This window comes from Dermacentor albipictus, chromosome 2 (genome assembly GCF_038994185.2).
Source record: "Dermacentor albipictus isolate Rhodes 1998 colony chromosome 2, USDA_Dalb.pri_finalv2, whole genome shotgun sequence".
Lineage (NCBI taxonomy): Eukaryota > Metazoa > Arthropoda > Arachnida > Ixodida > Ixodidae > Dermacentor > Dermacentor albipictus.
The window spans coordinates 206,446,300-206,467,509 of NC_091822.1; the positions used below are offsets into that span (position 1 = coordinate 206,446,300).

Consider the following 21,210-nt stretch of genomic DNA (forward strand, 5'->3'; position numbering starts at 1 on the left):
CCCGTGTGAAGCTTAAAAAAGAAAGACTTGGTCTCTGGTGTTACTTGCATTCTTTTCACCCGCTTAAGCACATCTTGCCCTTGACCTCCACTGTATATGGCCCTGTACATTGGCACAGGGAGAACTACATCGCATACATCTTTGTACAATGTTTTACGTTTCACTGAAAAAAGGTACTCATTTGAAAATCTAACGGACAAAAACCGTACACTTAAAATAACTTCTTTAAGAAATCCACAAACAGGACCGCTCATATTGTCTGTGCAGACTACATAGCCAGGTAACGCGCTCCTTAGCCTCACTTGACACACCGTGCGCAAGAAAGGATCGCTTAAGTCGCGGAAAAATAAAAACCGGTTTACTACCTGTCGTATAAAAAGGTGCGTCATTCCCAAACCTCCGTCTTTAACTCGCCTGAACAAATTCGTTCGACTGCATCGTTCCCAATTCGAAGCCCACACAAATATTGCGAATACTCGGTGCAACTTCTGTATATGTACCCTTGAACAATGCAATACCTGCATGACATACCATAATTTTGCGACAAAAAATAGATTGCAGACTGTAGCTCTTGCAAACATGGACAGATGTCCAGCTTTCCACTTGTTCGCTTTTATCTGTGTGTCTCTTGTTTGATCTTGCCAATACTCATCGTTATTTTTGTAATATTCCAGCGGGACGCCTAGATATTTAACGGGTGTCGTCAGCCACTTGACATTGGCGAAAGTGACCGGGGTGGAAGGCCATTCTCCGTGCCAGAAGCCAAGACACTTTCCCCAGTTTACCATGCTTCCAGTTACCTTGCCAAAACCCTTCACTACAGCGATAGCTGCAGCTACACTCTCTTTATCTGTACAACAAACTGCGACGTCATCGGCATACGCCAGAATTTTAACTTCCGATGCATTTAATCTGAAGCCGTGAATGTTGCTGCTTTTAATGATTGCTAGGCACATTGTTTCTATGTATATACTGAACAGAAGGGGACTCAGTGGGCAGCCCTGGCGTACAGAACGCTTTAGGTTAATGGGGGCCCCCACTGACTTGTTAACAATGAATAGCGTAGTGCAGTTCCGGTACGCCAAAGCTACCCCATCTCTAATGATGGATCCGACATTAATGTGGTCTAGGATGTCAAGCAAAATACCATGAGGTACACAATCAAACGCTTTCTCGAGATCGAGCTGTAGAATTGCCACCCCTGCTTGCATAATGTCGCAGCACTCCATCACGCACCGCATCTTATGTATATTAGTCACAATCGAACGCCCCATAATTCCACATGTTTGGTGAGGACCAACCAATTCCCTAATTACTTTCTGTAGCCGCTTTCCTATCACTTTCATCAAGATTTTATAATCTCAATTAGTTAATGATATAGGCCTGTATGAGGAAACCAATTTTAACTTCTCTGTCTCTTCTGTCTTTGGTATTAATACAGTATGTGCTTCCCCAAAAGACCGGGGCAGGACATCTAGTTCGTAAGCCTCATTAAAAAGGACTGTAAGCAGATGAGACAATTCTTTTTTGAACGTCTTGTAAAACGAAGCGCTCAGACCGTCAGGCCCTGGGGACTTGCCGAGATTCAGGTTATCTATAGCCTTTTCTACTTCCGTTTGTGATATGGGCGATTCCAACTCTGTTCTGCTGTCATCTTGCAGTCGTGGCATTCTCTCAAGAAATTCTTCTTTAAACCTCTCTGCATTCACAGGTCTAGAAGCAAAAAGCGCTTCGTAATGTCAAGCAAAAGCACGTCCTATGCTGTCATTGTCTCTCATTACTATCCCGTTATCTTCAATGACATATGGTTCCGCCCGGCGCGACTTTTTTCGAGTCCAAGTGCACGTTTTGTTGGCCATTCATCTATAGCCATCGCGTCTACCCTTGCTATCACTTGCGCTCCGCGATAACGGTTCTCATCATAAAGCTCCAGTTTCTGTTTGATACTACGCAGATCTTCGGCATACACACCTGGCGTTTCGCATTCAAGCGCTGTTAGCTTTTCAAAAATCATCTTAAGCGATAAAATGCTGGATCTTTCTATCGCTTTGGAAGAAGAAGAAGTCGCCGAAGGGAGCGAACGCACTTCACGTCGGCTCCGTTTTCCAAGAATTTCGCTGTGATTATCGCTCATTCACCTCATGAATGTAACACCAGCGTGTGCAGGAAGTCACCAAGATTCTACTGGCACCATATTCAAGGTGGGAAACGACTTCCTTCCCAATCACAGAGGCTTTTCACCAGCTCCACGCTAACCCTCACCGGAGCTCGCTTCGCCGGAGCGGTGATGGAAGTTCAAGTGAACGGGGAGGACATCTCCCCTGAAGAGTTTCTCCAAGGCAACGGTTGGTGCACCATTCGATACAAGACCCAATTCAACCGCGAGGCCGCGCAAAGCAACACCCAGAACGGAACCCACTCCCGCACCGGCGAGGGAGCGAACGGCGACCGACAGCGTTCGCGTCAAAGACAGCGTAACGTCAAGCAGCAAGTCATCAGGAACAGTAAAATGCCACTACTCCCACGAAGTGATTTCAAGGTCGTGATACGACCAAGAGGAGGCCTCGACGTTGCCGCCACCGGAACCGTGCTCCTCGCGTCGGCCATTTACCGGGCGGCCAACGTACCGGGGCAAGAAGCAGGGGAGGACACGGTGTGCACCAACAACCGCCAAAACATCATAGTCGTGAGTACACCTCACGCTACTCACGCCGCTAAGTACAGACAACTAGAAGCCATCACCATCGGTGATCGCCGCCACGAGGTCAGTGCCTATGAGACGGCCCCCGACTACACGGTGAAGGGAATCATCAGGGGAATCCCGTTGGAGGAGGACGCCAAGTCCATTCACACCAACATCGTTCACGCCCGCAACCCCGACGCCCTGGCAGCCAAACGGCTCAGTAACACCAAGACGGTCATAGTGGCCTTTCAAGGACCGCGAGTGCCCTCCTACGTCAGGTACGGCGGCGCCCTACTTCGCTGCACCCTGTATCGCAAGCAAGTCGACATGTGTCACTGCTGCGGGAGACTCGGTCACCGCATGGACGTGTGCCCCAATCCTCAGGACAAAGTGTGCCGTGGTTGTGACGCCCTCAACCCAGGCCCCGACCACCAGTGCTCCCCACGTTGCAAGCTGTGCGGGGGAACACACATGACAGCGGATCGCAACTGCCGCGCAAGGTACAAGACCCCCTACGTCGTGACAAAGAGGCAATGGGAACGACACAGGGCCAACGAGGAAGCGGAGGCTGCCGCCAAAGCCACCAGCCCCGCCGGCAAGCCACGCTCGAGATCCAGGACCCGCAGCCGAGGCCGCTCCCGGTCCCGGAGCCGCACCCCAAACCCACGGCAGCAGCAGCAGCAACGCCGGTCTCGCAGCCGCACCCCCAGAAGGACCTCAACAAGAGACACCGAAACCACCGAGAAGGTGAGCTGGGCAGATGCGGTCACGGGAAAACGAGCACCAACCACGAAGGCTGGCGACAAAGCACCCGCTAAAACAGAGACGGAGGTAACTAAATTAACACAGGCGATACAAGCGCTGCAGAAGCAAATAGAACACATGCAGACACAGATTCGCGAAAAAGACGACCTCATACAACAACTCCAGCATGCCGTGAAGAGCGGTACCGATACAGAGGCCATGCATGAGACTCAAGAACAACCAATAGACGACGACGAAGTCGTATACCCCGACACTAAACGCAGGCCCGCTCCCTCACAGACCACTCAGGCCACGCAGGGAACAGAAGAGGAACCCATAGAGGACGACGAGGTCGAGTTCCCCGATACCAAACGAAGACCCACTCCCACCCTTACAGAGGCAACACGACCCAAACGCACGCGCGCAGCGATACGCGACGCGCGAATAGATGCACTCGAGGCTCGCTTCAGCAATCTCGAGGAAACTATCATCGCGTCCATCACGCGTACCATCCAGCGGAGCCTGGAGAGTGTTCACCTCAGACTGTCGAGATTAGAAGCCGCAAACAGCACGATCGTACCGTCGCATAGGGAAGGGGCGCAACACATGTAACAAGATATAAGCATGGCCCGACACTCATCGAAACAAAAACACACGATATGGCAGTGGAACTGCAGAAGTTACCAAAACAAACGAGCGCACTTACAACAATACCTGAAAACGATCCCCGAACGCCCAGACGTCATCATACTGCAGGAAACGAATGGTCCCGCCAAACTCGCGGGGTACCAGTCTATAACAGGCAAGGCGGAGAAACCAAACGTCACCACACTGGTCAAGCGAGCGCACACAGTTATCGAACACGATACCAAAATCAGAGACATCGAAAACGTTCTCGTAGAATTAATTCCACCACGCAAGACCCGCAATAGCATCTTCGTACTCAACGTCTACAGCAGTCCCAGATGCCGCCAGCACCGCTTCCATGTCCTCTTCAAACGGGCAATTGACATCGCCAAGGGGCAACAGCTGTTCATTGGGGGGGACTTTAACGCAGCGCACACGGCGTGGGGTTACAAGCACGATCACCCCAAAGGCACCAATCTATGGGCAACGGCGCAATACGCCGGACTCGAGCTGGTCACCGACCCCGCGGCACCAACAAGGCAGGGCAACAGCGTAAGCACTGACACGACGCCGGACCTTACTTTCACGCGCAACACACGCAAAGTCACTTGGACAAACACCATGCAAGACTTGGGGAGCGATCACTACATTATTTCCATAGAAGCAGAAGGCGGTCCGCAGGAACACAATGCCGGTCGTCAAATGAAGATCACCAACTGGAATCGGCTACGCAAACATCGTGATGAGCAACAGATGGAAGACATCACAGATATAGAACAGTGGACCGACCAACTGCGGTGGGATATCGAGCGCATGACGCAAACGATCCCGTCGACAGCTGGGCTCGAGACAATAGACTCCCGGTTGCTGCACATGTGGGAAGCCAAAACTAACCTGCAGCACCGATGGAAACAACAGAGACACAATAGGAGACTGCGTAAACGGATAGCACAGCTCAACAAAGAAATAGAAAAGCACGCGCTTAACCTGCAACATCAACAATGGGAAGAGAAATGCGCGGAGATGGATGGTCAACTCACCACGCGTCGCACGTGGCAGATACTGCGGTACCTGATCGATCCCGCCAACACCAAGACCACACACATGCAAGGCATATACAAAATCATACACGCTTACGGGGGAACGGAAGAACAATTCCTACGGGATACGGAACGCCTTTACATATCCCAAACGCCACCGCAAATATATCCAGACTACTCAGGAGAAAGCAACGCCACCCTAGACGAGGAATTCTCCGTAGCCGAAATCCAGGTGGCCCTCGTAAAGCTGAACACCAAGTCGGCCCCTGGCCCCGATCGAATACCCAATCGGGCACTACGCAATCTCGATTACGGATCGATCGAGAAACTAACAAAATACATTAATGAGTGCTGGGCGCACGGCAAGCTACCCCGACAATGGAAAGAAGCAAATATCACACTGATACCGAAACCCGGAAAGAAATTACAGCTGGAAAACCTGCGCCCCATCTCACTCACGTCCTGCGTGGGCAAGTTAATGGAGCACGCGTTTCTCAATAGACTCACGGATTACCTCGAGGACAACGACTTATTTCCACATACCATGATTGGGTTCAGAAGACATCTCTCCACGCAAGACGCCCTTCTGCAACTAAAACACCAAATCATAGACAATCCGGGGCGTTCGACGAAAGCCATCCTCGGGCTGGACCTGAAGAGGGCCTTCGATAACGTTCGCCACGATGCCATATTGCGACAAATAGACAATCTAAATCTCGGCCTGCGCACGTACAACTACGTCCGAGACTTCCTCACGGGAAGAACCGCTCGCATGCGAGTGGGGCAACTACAGTCAGAGCAAATCAACATCGGCAGCTCGGGCACCCCGCAAGGCTCGGTGATCTCGCCAATGCTCTTCAACCTCGTCCTGCTGGGGTTGCCCGACCAACTGTTTCAAATCGAAGGACTGCATCACACGCTATACGCGGATGATATTACGATCTGGACGACAACGGGCAGCGACGGAGCGATCGAGCAACGTTTACAACAGGCCATCCAATGCGTAGAAAACTACCTCGTGGGCACGGGACTCGCCTGCTCGGCCGAAAAATCCGAACTGCTGCTGTATAGACCAGTCAGAAAGGGGCGCCCACCTAAATGCTACACCCCCCAGGAAAAGCAAAAGATCCAATTAACGGCATCAAATGGCCTACCCATCCCGATAGTAGAGAAAATCCGGGTACTAGGAATGATGATAGAGCATAAGGGTGGCAATGGCGAAGCACTTCGCAAGATAACGGCAAAGGCCACCAGCACGATGCAGCTCATTCGACGCATCACCAACAAACACGCGGGCATGCGCGAAGGCAGCGTCATCCGACTCATCCAAGCCTTCGTCATTTCCCAGATAAGGTACACGGCAGCGTTTCACAACTGGACGGTTGCGGAAAAAAACAAGCTCAACGCGCTCATACGCAAGGCGTACAAATGTGCGTTGGGACTTGCGCCTGGAGTCAGCACCACCAAGCTCTTAGAACTAGGCCTACACAATACGCTCGAAGAACTCGTGGAGGCGCAACAAGTGTCCCAACTTGAACGCCTATCCAAGACCCGCCCGGGCAGACACGTGCTTGAAAATCTCGGCATCACATACCACTCGCAACATGGCGTCAAAGTAGACATTCCAAGACCCATACGCGAGCAACTATACGTACCCCCATTGCCTCGCAACATGCACCCCCAACACCACACGGGGAGGCGTAAAGCCAGGGCACAACAAATGAACAAAAGTTACTCTAACGACAAGGATGCGGTCTTCACCGACGCAGCCCGCTATCGAGACAGGAAGAGTTTCGTAGCAGCAGTTACTAGCCACCGAGGCAACCACCTCACGAGCGTCACCGTGAACACGGCACATGCCGAAGCGGCAGAGGAAGCGGCCATAGCACTGGCCCTCACACAAACCAAAGCTACATACGTGATCTGTGACTCGCAAACAGCAATTCGCAATTTTGCAAATGGGCGCATCTCGCAAGAGGCGTATCAGATACTCCAGCGACATCCCATACACCAGGGAGAGGCCGACATTGATACCCGAAGGCATTTGCTGTGGATCCCGGCACACACTGGAATGAGCACCCCCAACGAAGCGGCTCACGGCGTTGCTCGAGGCCTGACTCACCGAGCAGCATCGGAGGAAGAGCCCCCGCGGGGTACTGCAAACGTCTGGGCATGGGAGGATCGTATGACCACTTTTCACGACATCACGGCACACTACCAATTACAAAGACGCATATACCCATTCCCTCACGCTATGTTAGACAGGACGCAAGCAGTACACTTCAGACAATTACAAACAGACTCTTACAGAAACCCCAGACTCATGCACGCCATGTATCCAGACATGTACACTACAAACAGATGCACATCGTGTGGCGAGGTTGCCACACTAAATCACATGCTATGGGAGTGTCGGGACCTAACAAACAAGTCGGGCAGTGCCGACCCCTCCGTCTCTTCCACCGCCAGCCTCCAGTCACGCTGGATGACCGCACTGCTCAGCTCTGACCTGACAGAACAACTCTGGGCCGTCCAGCGAGCCGAGGAAGCCGCTTCGAGACAAGGTCTCGGAACCGCGTCCGCGGCGGGTGCCCAGACCCACTAAAAGACGCCGGACTCAAATCTTGCTGATTTGAAATTAAAGTTTACGCTCCTCTATCGCTTTAATTTTTATCTGTTGTTTAAAAATTTCCCACTGCTCTCCTATTCTTTCCCCACTATCTTCATGGATATTCTTAATTGCACGAATCACAGCTGCATTGAAAGATTCATCCCTTAATAAATTGGAATTCAATTTCCATTGCTCCCATGAAGAACTCTTGCTCTCTTTCCTTGATCCTATTTGACATTTTACAAGGCAGTGATCAGTAAAAGAAATTGGCGAAACACCATAACTGCGGCACTTTGGGATCGTATCCACTGACAGGTACAGTCGGTCCAAGCGGGCATGGCTGTTGCCCTGAAAATGAGTGTACTTCACAGCTCAGGAGCCTTCCAGGCACTCTGCAATATCCTCTAGCTCATGATCTGCAATCATTTGTGACAACACATCACTGCTCTTGTCTCTAACCATTCTTCCAGTTGACCTATCACTTGAGTTCAAAACGCAATTAAAATCCCCAACCAAAACAAGCTGCTTATCAATGCACAAATACTGTCCTAGGTTAGAAAAGAAACTAACGCGTTCCTGCGCCACACTTGGAGCATACACACACATAACACGCCATGCAATATCACTATATGTGAAATCGCACAGCACAAATCTACCGGAAGAACACGAAGAAACGTTTTGCACTGACAGTCCTGGATTCCGTCGAACAAGGAGGACGCACCCACCGGACCTGCCGATAGCGGGGCTCACAACGGCGTGGTACCGTGCAGCGAACCCCCGCAGCATGTTCGCCGTCTCCTCTTCTCCTTCCACTTTCGTCTCCTGCACAGCCAAAACGTCCAGATCTTCTTCCATTAACAACCGGTACAGTTGACTTTGTTTCTTCCTAGAGGCGAGACCTCGAACGTTTAAAGTGGCGAGTGTAAGTGACGTTGGAGAAGCCATCGTTGATTTCTGGAAACGGTAGGCCCGGAGCGTGGCGTTTACATTGCGCGTCTAGCACAATGCTAGACGCCTCCGGGTCCGCCCGGTGAGACGGTCTCACCACTTTGTGAAAGTGGCTTGTCGTCAACTTTCCTATCCGACGTGCCCCCAGGCCTTGCCCTGAGGTTCGTGCGTCTACCCGTTGGTGCCTTCGCAGGCGGTCCCTCGATGCTTCGCGCGCCGACCTTGTCTCCTTGGCTTGTGGCGTCTTCCAGGGATCTTTTAACTGCCGAGCTGACGCCAGTACTCCCCGCGACGCCGCTGGCGTGCGGCGACTCACCGAAAGCGTCCATGTCCGCACTTGAACTACGAAGGACGCTTTTCACGACCCCCCTTTTAGACACTTCGTGCGAGGGAATTTCGGCCACTTGAGTACTTACTTCTTTTGCAGAGTCGTCTGTTCCCTCAGCCGTTCTTGCCGCAGAGTCCGGCGGGCTGTGTACTACCTCTGATCGATCTTCACTTCCTGGAGTTGAGGCGTCGCAATGTGGCCCAGTTGTGCTCACATCCCCGCTACCTTTCGCTGCGTCCTCCGCCTCGGTCACGTCCATAATGTGCACCGTTGAATCCTCATCAGTTCATTTGCCTGCGCGAGAGCCATCTATTCGTGACGCCCATCCTAATGCACAACGAGTAAGCTTTTGTAAATGCCACTACGAGCTCGATGAAACACAACAATGGCGTATCAGAGGGGAAACCTGTCATGACACGTTTTAACGCGACAGCGTTAAGGAGCTCGTGTCGCAGAAAAGCCGGTGTCGTCGGCGTCGGCGTCGTCGGCCGTGAGCAATAAATCCCAGCAGGCACTTCATGAATAAAAATGGCTGTGGCTTAGCTAAGGTTAAAGCCCAGGATGCGAAGCATACTAGCTTTTATTTTAACGCGACAGCGTTAAGGAGCTCGTGTCGTAGAAAAGCCGGTGTCGTCGGCGCCGGCTCAGGCGTGCGGCGCTTGCTCAGGCGCACATTTCGTTGTCGCGCCGAACGCTGCATCGCTCGACGCTCACCGCGTCCGATGCGGGGGGCGACGCCGCGAGCGACGGCGCGAGTTGGAGCGCCGTTTCTCCGCTGTCGTGACGTCACGGTGTCACGTGGTATTGAAGGCGACACCGCCGCGCCTGAAGAGCTGGGTTGAGCCCTCGTAATATGCTTCGCTTAAAAACAACTTGCAAGATGGGCTGGGTGGGAATCGAACCAGGGTCTCCGGAGTGTGAGATGGAGGCGCTACCACTCAGTCACGAGTTCCATGCTTCAAAGCGGTACAAACGCGCCTCTAGTGAATGTGGTGTTGCCTTAGAAACGAGCTCTTCTAAGGCTCAGGCGTGCGTCGCTTGCTCAGGCGCACATTTCGTTGCCGCGCCGAACGCTGCGTTGCTCGACGCTCACCGCGTCCGATGCGGGGCGCGTAGTCGCTGCGACGAAACCCATTGTCTTACATCCCTTGGCGGGTCGACGGGAACGCTGTCGCGTTCCACTCTTGAAGGCGAAGCTTAAGCGACCGCTTTGCAGCTGTTATGACGTCATATGGTAGCTACGCAGCCGCGCGCGGCGCAGCAAGGAAGAGCGTGGTTGTGCGGCTAGTATGCTTCGCATAAAAAGAAACGGCGTTCGGCAGGCCCCCGTAGCGTGCAGTCCATTCGAGTCACAAAGCGGGTGGAAAGGGACGCGCAGCCGAGCATGGCGGATAAATAAAAGGTGTGGAAGCACCCCGATACAGTGGTGGTATGGGGCGGCAAACAGCGAAAACACTCGCCGTGGGCACGGCACAAGGAGCAGACATACATTGTTCCTTCTATAACAATGAACGGGGCGATCGTTTCTCACCTGCACAAGAAACAGAAGCGGGTGTTTCAGAGGCATGTTCATGATGCCCGCGCCATGCCCACTGGCGAAGATCCGTGATGCTTCTTCTTTTATAGCATTGTCGCAAGGCAACGTTGCCGATGGTGGCGCTGAAAATCTGTCGACGTCAGTAGCACCGTCGCGCATGACCGTTTCCGGAGTTGATCTTGTCAAGGAAACGTTGAGCCAGTGTATCTGCTGCATCACTCCCACCACGGAATCATTGACACGTGGTTCAGTTGACGTCGAGGCGCCTTAGAAGAAAAGAACGGCCTGCACAAGAAACAGAAGCGGATGTTTCAGACGCATGTTCACGATGCCCGCGCCATGCCCACTGGCGAAGATCCGTGATGCTTCTTCTTTTATAGCATTGTCGCAAGGCAACGTTGCCGATGGTGGCACTGAAAATCTGTCGACGTCAGTAGCACCGTCGCGCATGACCATTTCCGGAGTTGATCTTGTCAAGGAAACGTTTAGCCAGTGTATCTGCTGCTCCATCACTCCCACCACGGAATCATTGACACGTGGTTCAGTAGACGTCGAGGCGCCTTTGACGAAAAGAACGGCCAGCGCAAGAAACAACACAAATGTTGCAAGGGCGCATAGCATGAAGCAGTACCAACAGGATGAGACTAGAGGTATGAAGGCTAACTTCCAACTAAGATGTATTGTGAAAATGAGGCAGTTTGCACAGTTTACCAGAAAAAAAAAAGACAGCAAGTAGGCCAGGTAAAAATTGGTGCTTGCTGCAACCAAACATATATAAAAATGTTACCGAAAGAAAACACAGATAAAAATTGTAAGTGCAGGAAAAAACAAATCACTACAATAGCCAATCATGCATGCCAGCACTTTTCAAGAAACAGTTCTTTTGTCAATTGACAGACTTACAGCTTGCTTATGCAAGAACAATCTTCCAATTCCATGCCACTGAAAGAAAACAAGCATGTTTCTTGGAAGGTAGTCGCATGCGCAGTTGGTGATCCCAATGATTTTTTTCTCTGGACTTGTATAGACCAGAACACGATAGTCTCGAACCGGGTGGGCTGAGCGCATACTCCGGAACCCAGTGAACGGCCGCCATCTTCCCTGACCTGCCAAGACGCGCTCGCGTGCTTGTAGCGCGTGTGCGTGTGTTACGGGGTGTTGAATGTGTAAATATGTCTGTGCTCGCAACATCCAAGTACAGAACATCATCGGCGCGTCACTGCGTCATATATGGATGTGCAAATAACCAGCGAAAACGAAGCAGATTGGAGAGCACCGTTTGCGACAAACACGATGTACTTCGAGAGCTGTGCCGCTGTAGCATATTAACGCGATAGCGTTAAGGAGCTCGTGTCGCAGAAAAGCCGGTGTCGTCGGCGTCGGTGTCGGCGTCGGCGTTTGCGGCGTTGACCGTGAGCGATAAATCACGGCAGGCGCTTCATAAATAAAAAGCAACTTCCAAGATTGGCCCGGTGGGAATCGAACCAGGGTCTCCGGAGTGTGAGACGGAGACGCTACCACTCAGCCACGAGTTCGATGCTTCCAAGCGGTGCAAACGCGCCTCTAGTGAATGCGGTGTTGCCTTCGAAACGAGCCGTGGAAAGTTATACTGCGGTGTATATCGGTAATTATGAACATGTAACGTACAGAAGTCACAATTACACGAGTTGCGAAGTGCGTTTCCGCTGCATTTCTTCTGCTCTTTCCGCACACGCAGAGCCATCTTGCGGCAAACACAGAAGACCTCCTCCTCTCAATGTACGGCGCTGCCCCGACAGGAGGCGCGCCGCGCGCGCATTGGGACCGCTGCCAGGCGCGTCGCGGGACTCCCTCTCCCCTGACGACGCTTCGCCGTGCTCCCGGTTTAGATTACTATCTATCTCTCTGCCCGTGCCGATCACGACGTTTGGCTGGCGTAGATCGTTTCCCCTCCGAGACACCGAGTTCTTTGGTTCGTTTCGTTCGCTCAGGCGCACGTTTCGTTGCCGCGCCGAACGCTGCGTTGCTCGACGCTCACCGCGTGATAGGTGGGCGCTAAGTCCGATGCGGGGCGCATCGTAAGTGATTGCTGTGCCGTAGCGCATTGTCTTATACCCCTTGGCGGGTCGACGGGAACGCTGTCGCGTCCCACTCTTGAAGGCGAAGCTTAAGCGTCCTCCAATTTTCAGCCGCGCATGTGTTTTTGTCTCTGTATCTGTGTATCTGTGCGTGTCTCTCTATGTGTATGTGTCTGTCTACGGGCCTCGATTACCCAAAGGCCTGAGGTGGGCTTCGTATAGCGGCTCTCGCCGTAGAACTCCGCACCTGATTCACAATTAAATGCCGTGAAAGTGTTCGCACTGCTACAAAGTTCTGGCGCTCATGACAATCAAACTCATGCGTAACAGATTGTATTTTGTGCACTGGAGTTAGTAGCCACGAAATTTCGCAATTGGCGGCGAGGAGTTACGGAGTCGCCATCTATCGGAAGCGCCTCGCTGGCGTAGTACGAGGGATCACGCAGCGCGCTCCTCATAGGTTTTGCTGTCAGCGCTCACTGAAAACACCATGCACGAGCTCTCCCAGACATTTCTGTAAGTACTTTCGAAACGAGAGAGGTTTTTTACTGTCTAACTAATAATCTTGGGCAAACTGAAAGCACAGAGTCGCTTGCAGACGCTATCTCTTTACCGAATACGTACAGTGAACGCCACTGCGCGCGGTCGCCCCGATGGAGTCTCCCGAAGCGGCTTCTTCGTGAAAGGTAGGTAAACGCTGAGAGCAAACTATGTGAAATATGTTCTTACAGTGTTTGTATAACTAAATGGAGCGTAATAGAATGAAGCCTCAATGCAGTGATCGCACAGATTCGCAGCGACCGACTGCGCGTCTGCATGCTTGTCCGCGCACTGTTTCGCTTTCGCAGCGTGCGTGTTCTCGCACCGTGCCATGAGCTTTAGGCCGCAGAATATGAGCATTTGACAGTATACAAGCAAGCATTGTTGCGTGGGCGCTATCAGAGTTGTTCAAAAATAATTTCATTGTAGAAACTTCGACGTGATTTGCCGTCGCGACGATTAAATCTTTCTTTTTCTTCTAAATTCTTGGACGTTTCAATATTATTTCTAGAGTTGCGTCGCACTGCATGTTTATCGGTGTTCTCAGCGTGCGATTTCCCTCTGCTTCTTTTTTGTAATCCAGTGCATTAATTCATAACACAAACATGACCATGCCATGATTTTTTTTAATGTGCTTCTTACTGCTCCCTTTCCACTTCAGTGAACTTGCCAGTATCTATAGCATCGACAAGTTCATAAACCAAACCGTCATGACATTAGTCGGGCAGCGGAATCGGGCGAGCGTCTCAGTGCACGTTTTCCGAACATCGCAGACCCGGCGCCGTAGTAGAAATCTCCCTCGCGTCTGTGCTTGCCAACGTTACTAGACTAGTCTAGTAACGTTAGTGCTTGCTGCATACCCGAGTTGTAGCCGATGACTGTTTGTCGATTTTTATGTTTCGCGAGCCAAGCTTCACGCAGCTTCTTGTCCTGCGGCTACGTGTGAATGAGGCTAACACCGAGCTCCGTTGCGTACGTCCGGCACTGCGGCACAGAGCAGTAGTCTACCATGTCGCGCGCCTTCAAAGGCAGCCGCTACCTATTGTAGTGCTTTCAAGCGTTGTAAAGGAGACACTCGAAGCGGGAAAATCTCGCCACTAAATGAGGACCGCAGCGTACGAGGGAATTTAAACTCTCGTTTTCAGCTCGCTTCGGCGCTGCCGAAGCAGCCGACGCGGCCGCTATGTCCACGCGATCCCTAATAGCACGTCACGCCGACGGTGGCGCCAGCTTTTCCAATGGTGGAGCTCGAGGTCAATACCTTTCAGCAACTATTCGAAACCTTTATGTGTGAACGCTGGTTTGTGTTGCTTGTCGTAACTACTGGCCAGAGGGCAAGAGAGGTTATGTTTGTTAAAAAGTATGCATACATTGCACAGTAGATCCGCCACGGCTGAACTAATGTTAAGTCACTCTTCCGCCGTCGCAAACAAAAAACAAAAAAAACCGGACACATCTGGGCATCCATGCTTGTGCGCTACGCTTATTCGAACCTACGGCATGCCGCCTGTTTTCAAGGTGCGGGCCGCGAGATTTTTAAAGACACTACAACGCGGACGCAAAGTATGTCGCATACTGCAAGGCTTTTACTAGTTCATGACGTATTGTCAGACGTGCAAATCAAAGTGGAATAGCCGCAGAACTAATGTTTCCGCATGCAAAGGTAACGCGGACTTACCCGAACGATCCGCTACGCCTGCGGACGTTGCGCTTGCTACAGCCATTCCCATTTGCAGCACAATCTTGCCGAGAAGCTGAAGTTCACTAACTAAATTCGCTAGATAAAATATCTCGTTGGGTAGACATAGAAATGCTTACGCGTTTAAAACATATACATTCATCTACGTAATATTGCAAGGGACACCGAGGGTGATAGGGCTAAGACAAGCTCATGATGGCAATTATCTCGCAGCAAAGGTGTGGCGGGCCATTGGCTACACTGATGGTGACGTCGTTTCTCTCTCGTAACAGAGCGCGCGTGCAGCAGCCTCTCTCCGACTTCGCAATAGGTTCAAAAATGTGTCCCTGTATTTATTTAAATGAAATGTGAGGCCCCGGTATGCCACTTGGTAACTACAGTGTATAACCGAGTCATAAATACTACGATTAGCGCATTATGAAACAGAAATGCGTAACATAATTCAGAAAGACTTTGATGGACCCACTGGATTAACACAATGAACCACTCATTGCACCCTCCATGATGGTGATTATGCGAACCGCGATGTGTGGCATTTCAACTAAATAACGTGATAAACCCAAGCCAAACATGTGCGTAATCTCATTAAGAAACACAGACGTAACCAATAATTGAGATATAGTTAAATAAACCGTCGGAATTAACCCAGTGATCAACAGTGGAGCCGCACATTTCAGCTTCACCGGTTTACCATATGTACGCGGTGCATGGGCGGTAATTTCTTTTGTCATTTCTTGTTCACTATTGTATAACGTTGTGCCCTTCCTTCTTTGTAACTTCATTTTTATTCCCCCTCACCTAATACTCCAACCTTGCAGCCTGCAAGGTAGATAAATAAATAAATACATAAGTACATGTCATTCATCGGCATTCACCTCACGCCATCCCTCCCCTCAACAAAGGTCTCGCAGTGTGCATCTACACTAACTGCTGCTTGCATTTCGGTATAGATTGTGAACAGTGTAGTGTATAAACATTACACGATATCAAGGTTGTGGCCTATGCGATGCATAAACAAAACTTGCAAAAGATGACATGTTGGAATGTTGAAAATAAGACCAATTGTATGTCGCGCTTAGTTTGACAGTATTTAATTGACCATTTGACAAAAACTTCACTTCTCATACATTCCAACACGTGCACTGAATCGGCACTTTTTTGCTTATTAATGTGGTCGTTACTGGGTAGCTACATCTTGAAGATTTGAAAACAACGTTCAATAAATTGCTTTGTTGCAATATATTTTTAAAAAATGTGTACGTCATTGCCATTGCAGCACCAGAACTTGATACAAACACGCGCACTATAGGACGTGGACAAATGCTCAGGAGAAACTCCAGAATGTTTGCATCCTAATACTTATGAAAGTGAGCAGCTTCCTTCCATGGCTATTAATGAGAGGGAGAAAGAAAACTTAATTGTGTTCATGGAACAAAATCGCATTAGTAAGCTTAAAGATATAGTCATTGCTTAACACTTTCGAAGTGAATAATTATAGCTTGCTATCGACAAGTTTTTCCACCATTGAGCACTGAATTGCAGGCAACTCAAGCGGGCATAAAATTCTGCAAATAGGATCTGTTTAGGAATACCAAATAGCAATAAACATTGAGGCTTGCATTTGTACTTTGGCTGAATAATGTAGTTCACACACACACACACACACACACACACACACACACACACACATATATATATATATATATATATATATATATATATATATATATATATATATATATATATATATATATATATACATCGCAATCGCAATGTGTGAATGGGCCCTCAAAAAATCGCATTGCGACGCGTGCGACTGCACCGATTTTCGTCGTTCCAGTCGCAGCGCGTGAAACAGCCTTCAGGCGAGGAAGGAGGGGCGTTCTTCTCCGGGCGGCTGCTAGGGTGCCTCGAGGTTCACCTCGCTCGCCGCTCCGTACACAGTGGAGACAACCGTGGCTTCTACTACGGCGTTGCCCACGCGAATCGCAGACGCCTCAGTAGACGCTTTTGGTGGACGTCGGAGGGACGCGTTTTCGGCGCTCGTGTGTCTTGTGTTCGGTTTGGCACTACATTACTGGCCTTTTCCCAGCTCCACTGGTCTCTGGTGTTTGCGATAGCAGAACCACACATATTTTTTTATTTAATTGGGTATACATGGGAGAATGAGTGAGTGAGTGAGTGAGTGAGTGAGTGAGTGAGTGAGTGAGTGAGTGAGTGAGTGAGTGAGTGAGTGTGAGTGAGTGAGTGAGTGAAACAACTTTATTTGGCCCACAATAAACGCGAGCAAACTAAACGTCACCTGGCTAGGCCCACTCAGGGACCATCAGGTGAAACCTGACGGCCCTCTCGCGAGCCCTCTGGACTGCCAGGATTCGAAAGGTCTGGTCCTGGGCCCTAATGAACGTCATTATTTCCTCTTGGGTGAAAGGGGGGACACAATTTTTCTATTGCGTGCTTTGTGTACCATGTGCATAGTCAGAAAAAGAACCAGCAGTCGGCATTGAAAAGACTATAATAATACCTCACGAATGTAGGCTTCTTTCCATGCGTTGTCGAGAGACGGTGTTTCCTTCTCCGTCTGTCGCTTATGCCTCTTTTCTACCACGTGCTGCACTTAAAGTGGGGCGTCATAATATCGCCCAGCTGGCAGTCGAATGTCTTGCCGAATTTCTCGAAGTCCATTAGGATGTGGTTTACCCTACAGGAGTAAATGCAGATGTATTTATTTATTTATTTATTTATTTATTTATTTATTTATTTATTTATTCACTTTTGCATACTGCAGCCCTGTAGCGAGGCAATTACAGGAGTGGCTACATGATAACGACAAGCACTACCAAACCAAGCAAACCTGCTGGATAAAAAACAAAGCTCGTTGGCACAATATTTGCATAATAAATCAACTTTAGTTCAACTGAAACACGACGAAGCAGCTCGGCGAATTCAGGAGGTTAATGCAAGAAATGCTGGTCTTTGGTAAACCTTGAGTGTGTTCACGCTAGGAGCGTTCTTATACTCTGTCACATTTTTGACAGCACAGCCTGGGCTCAGCATTGGGGTTTGCGCAGTAAAGCGTAGGTCAGATTATAATTATTCTTTATTTTTTATTTAATAATACCGTTAGCCCGAGGGCCGTTAAATGAGTGGAAGATACGACCACGTACGATGAATACAGTAGAAAAAGAAATGTAAAAATATGTAAAATAAACAGTTAATTACACTTATGGAAAAGTTCAGATTTACATATTAGTTACCGCCAAAAAGAATATCGTGTAAACGTCACGTTGCAAGAAGTTTTCGACGCATCAGGCTTATATGACCAACTCAGGGAGTGCATTCCATCGCGTAATACCTCTAAGACTACAGCTAGCCTCAAAACAGTCATTTCTGATTTGAGGTGGTGTAATTTACTGGCTATGGCGGTGTCTGTATGTTTCATTTGTTAAGATATTGAAATGTTTGTGTTCCTCGACAAATAAATGACCATTAATGATGAAGTAAAAGGTCGCAGTTTCGTCCGCAAGGTGAAGCAGCGATTTCGATAGCAAATTAGTAGATATCCATACGAAGTAAGGACAGTAGTTTATCGGCCGAATAAACTTGTAAATATTCGCTTACTAGCTAAATTAACTATAATAGAATGTGTAAGCGCGACTGAACGAGGACGTAGAAAGAAACAGACACACAGAGACAGCGCTTTCTCTTTGTCTGCTTCTACGGCCTCGTTCAGCCACGCTTACACATTCTATCATACATTCAATGCAACTAGCCCGCCTACGTGTTTTAACTAAATTAACAAGCACGGTGTCACACGTGCACAGGTAAACACTAATACATCTCGGTCGATGAGCGCGGCGACTCGCAGTCAAAATGCTGGAGTGAGGAATCGCAGCAACAGCTGCGATAGAATTGACCTTCGTGCATCTCTTGCTTCAACGCGAACAAAACGTCGAAAGCACAGCGTATAGGAAGGTATCGGCACTACGCGCAACACTGCAAACATCGCAAATCGCTTTGAAGATGAGGTCCGCGCGGGCAGACACTTTGGCCACGTCGCAAATCACGCCCGCCCCTCCCCCCCCCCCCACCCCCCGTAGCGACATACTTTAACTTGCCGCCACCCCTGCTGCGCGGAACATGCGAGGAAGTAGGTCGGCGTCTCCCAATCGATTGAGCGTCGTCAGGTTGTATTTTTGCGCCCTTTTCTCAATTTTTCTTCCGCGTCTCGGCGCACTCGCCCCCAGGACAGTTGATCGTCGAGTTTCCGCGGCAAAGCTTTCGCAAGGGACTTCGGATGTTTTGGCCCAGTTTCGTGGCTAACCGCGTCATTGAAGAACTCAGTATTCGTTTTGTGCTAGGCATTGATTTTTACAGTACTGGAGGTGCAAACATGTACGAACGGAGCTTTTTTTCTTTGTTTAGGGGTACGGAACTCAGGCAACAAGGCAGTGGGGGAATATGGCATAGGCACTAGGAATAGCTGGGGAGAGTTATTAGTAGAGTTTGCGGAGCAGAATAATATGAGGATAATGAATACCTTATTCCACAAGCGGGATAGCCGAAAGTGGACGTGGAGGAGCCCGAACGGCGAGACTAGAAATGAAATAGACTTCATACTCTGCGCTAACCCTGGCATCATACAAGATGTGGACGTGCTCGGCAAGGTGCGCTGCAGTGACCACAGGATGGTAAGAACTCGAATTAGCCTAGACCTGAGTAGGGAACGGAAGAAACTGGTACATAAGAAGCCGATTAATGAGTTAGCGGTAAGAGGGAAAATAGAGGAATTCCAGATCAAGCTACAGAACAGGTATTAGGTTTTAACTCAGGAAAAGGGAGCTAGTGTTGAAGCAATGAACGACAATCTTATGGGCATCATTAAGGAATGTGCAAGAGAACTGAGTGGTAACTACGTTAGGCAGGATACCAGTAAGCTATCGCAGGAGACGAAAGATCTGATTAAGAAACGCCAATGTATGAAAGCCTCTAACCCTACAGCTAGAATAGAACTGGCAGAACTTTCGAAGTTAATCAACAAGCGTAAGACAGCTGACATAAGGAAGTATAATATGGATAGAATTGAACATGCTTTTAGGAACGGAGGAAGCCTAAAAACAGTGAAGAAGAAACTAAGAATTGGCAAGAATCAGATGTATGCGCTAAGAGACAAAGCCGGCAATATCATTACTAATATGGATGAGATAGTTCAAGTGGCTGAGGAGTTCTATAGAGATTTATACAGTACCAGTGGCACCCACGACGATAATGGAAGAGAAAATAGTCTAAAGGATTTCGATACCCCAAAGGTAACGCCGGAAGAAGTAAAGAAAGCCTTGGAAGATATGCAAAGGGGGAAGGCAGCTGGGGAGGATCAGGTAACAGCAGATTTGTTGAAGGATGGCGGACAGATTGTTCTAGAGAAACTGGCCACCCTGTATACGCAATGCCTCATGACATCGAGCGTACCGGAATCTTGGAAGAACGCTAACATTATCCTAATCCATAAGAAAGGGGACGCCAAAGACTTGAAAAATTATAGGCCGATCAGCTTACTGTCCGTTGCCTACAAACTATTTACTAAGGTAACCGCAAATAGAATCAGGATCACCTTAGATTTCTGTCAAGCAAAGGACCAGGCAGGATTCCGTAATGGCTACTCAACCATAGACAATATTCACACTATCAATCAGGTGATAGAGAAATGTGCGGAATATAACCAACCCTTATATATAGCTTTCATTGATTACGAGAAAGCGTTTGATTCTGTGGAAACCTCAGCAGTCATGGAGGCATTACGGAATCAGGGTGTAGACGAGCCGTATGTAAAAATACTGAAAGATATCTATAGCGGCTCCACAGCCACCGTAGTCCTCCATAAAGCAAGTAACAAAATCCCAATAAAGAAAGGCGTCAGGCAGGGAGATACGATTTCTCCAATGCTATTCACAGCGTGTTTACAGGAGGTATTCAGAGACCTGGATTGGGAAGAATTGGGGATAAAAGTTAATGGAGAATACCTTAGTAACTTGCGATTCGCTGATGATATTGCCTTGCTTAGTAACTCAGGGGACCAATTGCAATGCATGCTCACTGACCTGGAGAGGCAAAGCAGAAGAGTTGGTCTAAAAATTAATCTGCAGAAAACTAAAGTAATGTTTAACAGCCTCGGAAGAGAACAGCAATTTACAATAGGCAGCGAGGCACTGGAAGTGGTAAGGGAATACATCTACTTAGGGCAGGTAGTGACCACGGATCCGGATCATGAGACTGAAATAACCAGAAGAATAACAATGGGCTGGGGTGCGTTTGGTAGGCATTCTCAAATCATGAACAGCAGGTTGCCATTATCCCTCAAAAGGAAAGTGTATAACAGCTATGTGTTACCAGTACTCA

General features: G+C 49.4%; 1 protein-coding gene across 4 annotated transcripts in view; it reads right to left on the bottom strand.

The window, feature by feature from the left end:
• Nucleotides 1-21,210, bottom strand: part of LOC135903402 (neprilysin-1-like) — a 553,033-nt gene that overhangs the window by 14,967 nt on the left and 516,856 nt on the right. For 2 of the 4 annotated variants that reach the window (XR_011512359.1, XR_011512358.1), the window contains one exon: nucleotides 17,339-17,515. Coding sequence is in view for 2 of the 4 variants with exons in the window: in XM_065433713.1 (XP_065289785.1) it covers nucleotides 17,416-17,515 (100 nt within the window). In the remaining 2 variants the exon portion in view is untranslated. Of the gene's footprint in view, nucleotides 1-17,311; nucleotides 17,516-21,210 lie in introns of those variants that run through there. The other 2 variants (XM_065433718.1, XM_065433713.1) reach the window with 1 other exon arrangement.